The sequence below is a fragment of the Haplochromis burtoni genome, unplaced genomic scaffold (assembly GCF_018398535.1).
Source record: "Haplochromis burtoni strain Fernald_Lab_line unplaced genomic scaffold, NCSU_Asbu1 Contig_444, whole genome shotgun sequence".
Taxonomy (NCBI): Eukaryota; Metazoa; Chordata; class Actinopteri; order Cichliformes; family Cichlidae; genus Haplochromis; species Haplochromis burtoni.
The window spans coordinates 71619-78934 of NW_024582805.1; the positions used below are offsets into that span (position 1 = coordinate 71619).

Sequence of the window (7316 nt, forward strand, 5' to 3'; positions counted from 1 at the left end):
CCAACTCCAGGCCTCGAGGGCCGGTGTCCTGCAGGTTTTAGATCTCACCCTGGGTCAGCACACCTGAATCAAATGATTAGTTCATTACCAGGCCTCTGGAGAACTTCAGGACATGTTGAGGAGGTCATTTAGCCATTTAAATCAGCTGCGATGGATCAAGGACACATCTAAAACCAGCAGGACACCGGCCCTCGAGGCCTGGAGTTCCCTACCCGTGCTTTAGGGGATCATTAGCCAGCGACGTTTAAAGCTCTCCCTGCTGCTCTGCAGGTGTTCTCAGAGCATGCTGGGAGACTCGTCTGACCGTGACTGAGTGATGAGGAAGAGCCCAAACTCTAACTCCTCTTCCTCTCCTCCCTCTGCAGAGCCTGCCTGGCCTCTCGTGACCCATACTGTATCTGGCTTCGGACCGGGAGCTGCGCCAACGTTGCGCCGGGTTTCAAGTACGTATTATTTCCTGTTTCTGTGCCTGTGCCGCTCTATCTCTTCCTTTTCTTTGCTCCGCCTCCTTTCAGCCTCCATCAATCCGATGAAGGCTGAAAGGAGGTCCCTCACCATAGACCAAACTGGTTTGGTCTATGGTGAGGGGCGTGGCCTCTGTGACTGACAGGTGGATGGTGACACAGGCGGCTCCTATTGGTGCTGTTAGAGCCCGTTGGAGCATTTGTGGTAATCTGACCAATCACCCGGCTGCTGTGAGGTTGCTGTGCTACCAGAGGCGGAGCTCCAGGTCTGCTGAATGAACTTTGAGGGTTGTGATTGGATGATACTCACAGGTATCTGTGTGTGTTTGCTGGAGCCTTGTGGTGAAAAATGTTTGCTTGCTTCTGTTAGAAACCATCATACCAGCGCCAAGGTGATGTTGTCCATCTTTCATATACAGTCTGAGTGTTTACTGTGACGTCATCATCGTTAAACCGAAGACCGAGTCGGTCCTCTGTCGACATTCCCGGTGAAACGTTTCAGGAAGCTCGTTCAGCCCCAAACAAACCGGCTCAGCGCTGAGAGGCTCGCAGGCTCCTCGAGAGAGCGCAGAGGCGTGAGTCAGAGGAACGTCTGCGCCGTGAACACGTTTCACCTCCGATCAGAGAGGCCGACGCTGATGTCTGCGGCGTCTGAGGCGTCGGGCTGAAGCACAAACTGCAGCATCCATGTGAGTCCCCGCAGCACTGTGGACGGCCACGAAAAATGCCCGTTTGAGACACCGCGTGAAACGCTGAGGGAGAATTGGTGATGCGAGAGCTGCCTCGGCCAATCCCTGTCCAGCAGCAAAAACACTGTAAATGGAAGACGGCAAGCTTGTTTACCAGCTTTAACCATCTCAGCCTAAAAACAAACACACACACACACACACACACAGGTGTGTTCATCTCCTAATCAATAGGTCCACAGTGTCAGGTAACTCGCGCCCACTCCACAGCTCTTCAGGGCCATCGATCGATCTGTGGACGCGGCGTCAGTTAGTCCACCGGGTCCGCAGATCGATCTGATGTTGTTTTCATACGCTGGTCGGGGGAGGGGTGTTTCAGCCGCTGTAATATCATCAGCTGGGGTCCTCAGACGGCAGGCGAGAGAACGATCACAGGAAGTGAGTGGAAACATCCCAAACTGTGAAACTGGAGCTCTTGGAGGAATCCTGCAGCTTCAGCGTGTCCTGGAGGTAAAATCAGACACTTTGTGTTCTTTGAACTTATCTGCGCCTGAAACGAGTCGTCCTTGTTTCACAAAGGCAAACGGAGCTTTTCAAAATAAAGCTGTGCTCAGTGAATGATGTGAGGATGAAAGCATGTAAAGATGAAGCTCTGGTCGGATCAGTCTGAGCAAACATCTGGTCTGCACATGTGGAATAACTCAGATATTTCCTGCAGAAACACTGAAAATATCTTGACGATGAACGCAGCACGGCGCGGTTACAGTCTGCACGCTTTCCCAACACGCCTCATTTTGTACTTTCTTTTTCTCTGGAAGTGTCAGGGATTAGCTGGAAACGCCGATGCTAATTTTTCCCTTCACACTCATTTGAGTGTGTGCTCTGTAGCACCGAGCCTTTCTCTCTTCATCACGAGGAATATTTGTTTCCTGTGAGTGTGTGCCGTCTGCAGGGACCTCTGCTTCGCTCCAAGCACACTTCACAAGAAAGGCTCGAGTCAGGAAGCCGCTCGCCTGGGAGCAAAACGCCGGCAGGGTGTTTGCACTCCGCCATGCTTCCTCCAGCTCGTCCTGCGGCTGATTTATTTACATCCATACAAACCTGCAGACGGGCTCGATGTTTTTCAAGTGTACGACATCAGCTCATCATTTAACCTGAAATCACTTTATCTGAGCTTTATTCAGCACAGCATACGAGACGTCATGTTACAGAGTGATGTGACGAGGCTTACAGGCGCGTTGCCTCTGCACATACATGAGTGTAGGTTGGTCTCCACAGTAAACACGTGTGTGAAACTCAGAAACACCCTTCAGCTGTGATAACAGCTCTGCACATCAGAGGGCGCTCTGCAGCTTCCCTGCTGGCAGCACACAAACACACTGATCAGCTGATCCGAGCGGAGACGGTCACCAATACCTGCACACAGCAGGGGTTCAGGAAATGTTTCATATCTCAGAGAAGAACACTGTGATTTTTGACTCGTCCATAATCGGTGTCATTGATCAAATATCAGCCTGATCTATCGCTCTGGTGCCAGACAGGTTTGAGTTTGTGGGTCTGCTTAGCCGTCGCCGTGCAGACTCGTTGCCTAGCTGCGCCTCACTGTGGTCCACTCACACGCCCGGCGTCCTGAGCTGTCACACCGCAGACGCTGCAGGTGGTTATTTATGATGACCATCATAGAGCTGACAGGAAATGATGGCGTCCTGCTCAGATGGCGGTGATGGCGGAGGTGCAAACAGATGGTTTCAGTGTTTAGAGGAAGTCACACAGATGATCTCCACCACAGCAGCGTGAACGACACAGCGGGCGTTGCCATGCAGACGGAGCAGAGAGGATTTAAATGGACGGGGTGAGATAAAAAGGAAGCGAGGAAGGAAACGGAGAGCAAGGCGAAGCTGTGATGCAAGAGGTGGAAAGGAGGAAGATGAGAGAGGAGCAGCAGCACAAAGACAGAGGAAGAGATCTGTGTCAGGAAGACGTGCAGCCGGGTTTGTCGGAGAGATTCACGGCGCTCTGACTCAGCACTTTGGTCCGCTCACCGCAGCGTTTATGAGGTTCGTCTTGTTTAAAGTCGGGGATGGATATCTGTGGAGGACCACAGCGCTGACTCTGTGCTGACGACGGTGTTTTGTAGGATGTTTAAAACGTCTTCCTGACGCGTCGTCAGCGAGGCGTTCACGTGCAGTCAGAAATGTGGATGCTGAGCGTTGTTTCCTGGAGGATCAGAGAAAGAGTTTTGCTGCTGAGTCGTTCCACTCGCCTGTTTTTGTCTCATTATTTTCTCACTGCTCTGCTGAAACTGAAGCTGATGTTTTGGACGTCTCATTGAAACCGAAGCACGCAGAAACCTCTGCAGCCTGAAGCCGGCACACCTGCCGGAGGCTGAGCTGCAGCTTCTGCTCTCAGAGGTGTTCCTGCAGAGCTGAAGGAGTTTCAGCCCCTCAAACTTCTGCTGAAAAGTAACAGATTCCCTCCGGGGAGAAGAAGGGATGAGTGAAGAGGAAGTTTAGCAGCTTATATAACTCCATGTGAAGACAGAAAATGGAGAAGCAGCTGCAGAATACTAAAAAAGGACAGCAGGAGGAGGAGGAGGCAGGTAGAGAGCCAGTTACCTGAAAACATTCGTGTGGTTTAAAATCCAAACTGAACTCAGATGTTTAGGGGGCGCTCTCAGAGTCGGCCATGTTCACGCCGCTCCACCCTCCTCCCGTGTCAATGACACGATCGATGAAGCATCAGCGACCCTCGCAGGTCTGCCCACTTTACTGTAACAACGACTGATGACGTCATAAAACGACAGCAGCTGGAACAGCTGGCTGGGTCGCTCAGGTGGGTGATTAACGTTGCTCCTGCCGTCTGTCTGCACCTCTTATCAAGCAGCACGGCTCTGGCCTCCTCACGGCCCAAACACCTGCAGGAGACACACCTGAGCGGGTCCAGGGTTCAGTCCTGATGGTTCCACCATCGCTCTGGTCGGCATCGCGGTGTCTACTGTGTTTGGATGTGTTTGACATCCCGGCTGGGAAAGGTCACATGGAGGACCGTTCATCAATGACGGGCAGCGGTGGGCGGGGCCGGTGCCAGCAGCGTTTCCGTCCTGGGCGTGAATGTAACAGCGATGCTGTGAAAGCGCCTACGTACACATTTGTGTTCTTCAGCCGCACATGCCCGACCTGCCTCCACGCCATCAGCACCAAAACGCCATTCAGCATCAGTGGCGTTTTCTGGCTGACTGACGGAGTCTATTTCCATCCCCTCCTCCTCCTCTGAGGCGCGCCCCTCTGCGTGAGCGAGGCGTTCAGGTGCCTGAACATGGCTGGGATTTATAGCGACCTCCTCCTGTTCTCGCTCCTCACTTACAGCTCAGCCCACGCTGGTGGAAGCTGGAGCGAGCGCGGGGGCGGCACTCGCAGAGGTAAATATAGAGCGACGAGGAAGCGAGAGCAAAACGCTTCATAATAAATTCAGTTTAACGAATGTTCTGCAGCGCCCGCTCCTCCATAATTCATCCAACTTTTTTGGGTGGTGTGGTTTTATCTCTCTGGCCTGCAGACGGTCTGAGCGGGGAGGGAGAGTGTGCTCGCTGTGTACACAGGAAGCTCTGCAGACACACTCCCACGTGTGACAGCTTACAGGGGACTCCTGCTCGGGCGGCGCTGTGGGTCTGTGTGGCTGAGCTTCAGTGTTCAGAGGTGTTCCATCGAGGTCCATCGCGCCCCAGCTCGGCTGAATCGTTCGACGGTATCTTCGTGCCTGAGGTGCCTGAGGCGCCGTCCTTCCCTCTCAGATGTAGTAAGAAGAGGAACACAGGTGTCAGAGGTCACAGCGTGGACAGCACGTTTTACAGCGACGTGTTTTAGAGGCCTGCAGGTGTGTGCAGGTGATGCGTGAGGAGAACTCGGAGCCCTCGGGTGGTGTCAGGCCGCATCCATCACCTGCTGGTCGATCTCCCGTGAACACACTGAGGAGGAGGCGGTCTCCGTCTCAGCTGAGCTCTTTCCTGTAGCGCTGCATTCTGGGATATGGAGTGCAGTCTTCTTCATGTGCTCCCCTTTGTTCCTCTCTCTGACACACCTGGGCAATAATAACATTGTCACATGGTTTGTGGTGACGCGTTCGGTTCATTTAAGGTTTGGGAAGCATGGAAAACGTGCGCACGCGTGTCTCAGCGCCTCAGGAAACTGGCTGTGTTCCCTCTGTGGCTGTTGTGACAGCGTTGCATGTTTGGTCACATGTTGTTGTAAACAGTGAACATTCATCCAAATGCCTCTTTTTGTGTGTTTGTCAGTAAGTGATGAATCCATCAGACAGAAAGCGGAGGAAGAGAGTAAGACAGCGAGCAGCTGCCGGACAGCTGCCAACCAGCAGGCATGTTGGCTGTACGGGCAGAGCGTGGTAAAGAGAGCTGGAAACACGCGTGCCAGATGAACTCGGGTGTGGGTTCGGTGCGATCGGGCTGATGGATGCTTCTGATGGATGCTTCTGTCACAGATCGCAGCGGCGTGGCAAACCCAGCAGCTTTGTGGGCAAAGATTCCAACACCTGGAAACTCTGTGCCGGCTCCGTCGATGCTGGCTCGCGTTTCTTGTTGTTTGGAAGAAAAGCTTTGATCGCCGGACGCTGGGAGAGCGGCTCTGTAATAACTGCTGACAGATTTCAGATTTCCTGGTGAGCGTTTGAAGATGGCCCGTCTGTCCGACTGCCGTTAACGTCGAGATTAAACCTGTTCTTGTCCACACCTTCACCTGAGGCCTTTGAAGCTCAGGGTCACCTCCACGTGCACAGATGTGGAAGTCGGGCGTCCGTTGGTTATTTAGCTGTGCGTGTTTGAGTGGCACAGATCAGCTGAGAGGACGCTCACACGGCTGGTAGTGAGTCACAGCAGCAGGCAGAACAGCTGCTGAAAGCGGGTCGTACGTTCCGGCTTGGATACGCGTCCCAGCTTTCCTCTCAGCATCGTCTCCATGGTGATCATTCCTGCTGCCACCATCGTGACCCTCCCGAGCGATTGCTGTGGACGACCTTAGTCCTCGTGCGGAGGCCGATCCAGTCTCACAGTCAGAGGAGCGTAGGACACACACAGATGGTGTAAAGGCGGTGACATCATGGACGTGTGCGCGACACATGTCGTAGTTTCAGGTTATTACCTTTGATCCCCGACTGAGAAGAAGTCAGTAAAAGCTGCTGATGGCCCGGGCGGAGGCTCTGAAACTGCACAGGTGACGGAGACGCTCTCCTGGGATTCATCAGACGTGTTGGTGATGCGGACAGCTGGGAGGAATGCACGCCGTGTTGATTGAACTGGGAATGTTGGGAAACTCGCTCCTGTGTTAACGTGTTTTATCTTTCTAACAGCCCACTGGTGTTTGTGTGGCGGCGGTACTCGCTCCACTTTTTTGTCCCGTGTGGCTGTGAAATCCTGATTTGTTGCCTCTTTAAAAATGGATTTGAAGGTCAGGTGGAGGCGCTGGTAGTGATGGAGTCAGAAACGGTAAACAGCAGGGACAAAACGGCGAGCAGGAGATGCCGAGCGGAAAGTAATTGACTTCATTTACAGCAGCTTTACTGATACTGTGTGTGTGTGTGCGCCTGTGTGCGTGTGTGTGTTTCATGGTCACTTCTTGTCCCCGTCTGTCTTCGGGCTGGACGACCTTCCTCCCTTTAATTGGACGAGCTCCTGTGGCCTTCGCACGGAGCCGTGCGCTGCAGATGAACCATGTGACAAAATCTGATTAAATGTTGTCCCAAGCCATCACCTGTCACTGATTAAGCTCCCCGGCAACAGTAACCAGCAGCGCCACGTCTGGTTTTGTTCGATGTTTCACCGTCCTGATTGTCGTCTCCTCTCCTCCCTCTCCTTGTTCCATGTCTGCAGGGCGGGGTTTGAGCAGGATATCGAGGGCGACCACTCGTTTCATCCGGACAGCTGCCGCGGTGAGATAAGCCTGCAGGTTACACCCACAGTGCGCACGATAACAGCTGTATGCGTGTTTGTGTGGACCAAGGGTCCTGCTTACCTGCACGGTTACACCAGACTGGTTCTATAGAGGGTACCAAACTCAGACACTGCAATGATCCCTGCAAACATCCATCTATCTATTCATCCATTCATCCATCTACTCATCCATCCATCTATTCATCCATCCATCTATTCATCCATCCA

At 53.1% G+C, this 7316-nt stretch overlaps 1 protein-coding gene across 4 annotated transcripts in view; it reads left to right on the forward strand.

The window, feature by feature from the left end:
* Window positions 1-7316, forward strand: part of LOC102298009 (semaphorin-6D) — a 95549-nt gene that overhangs the window by 68145 nt on the left and 20088 nt on the right. For all 4 annotated transcript variants that reach the window (XM_005948504.3, XM_005948502.3, XM_042213455.1 and 1 more), the window contains 2 exons: window positions 366-443; window positions 7029-7087. In XM_005948504.3, the coding sequence (XP_005948566.1) occupies window positions 366-443; window positions 7029-7087 (137 nt within the window). The remainder of the gene's footprint in view (window positions 1-365; window positions 444-7028; window positions 7088-7316) is intronic.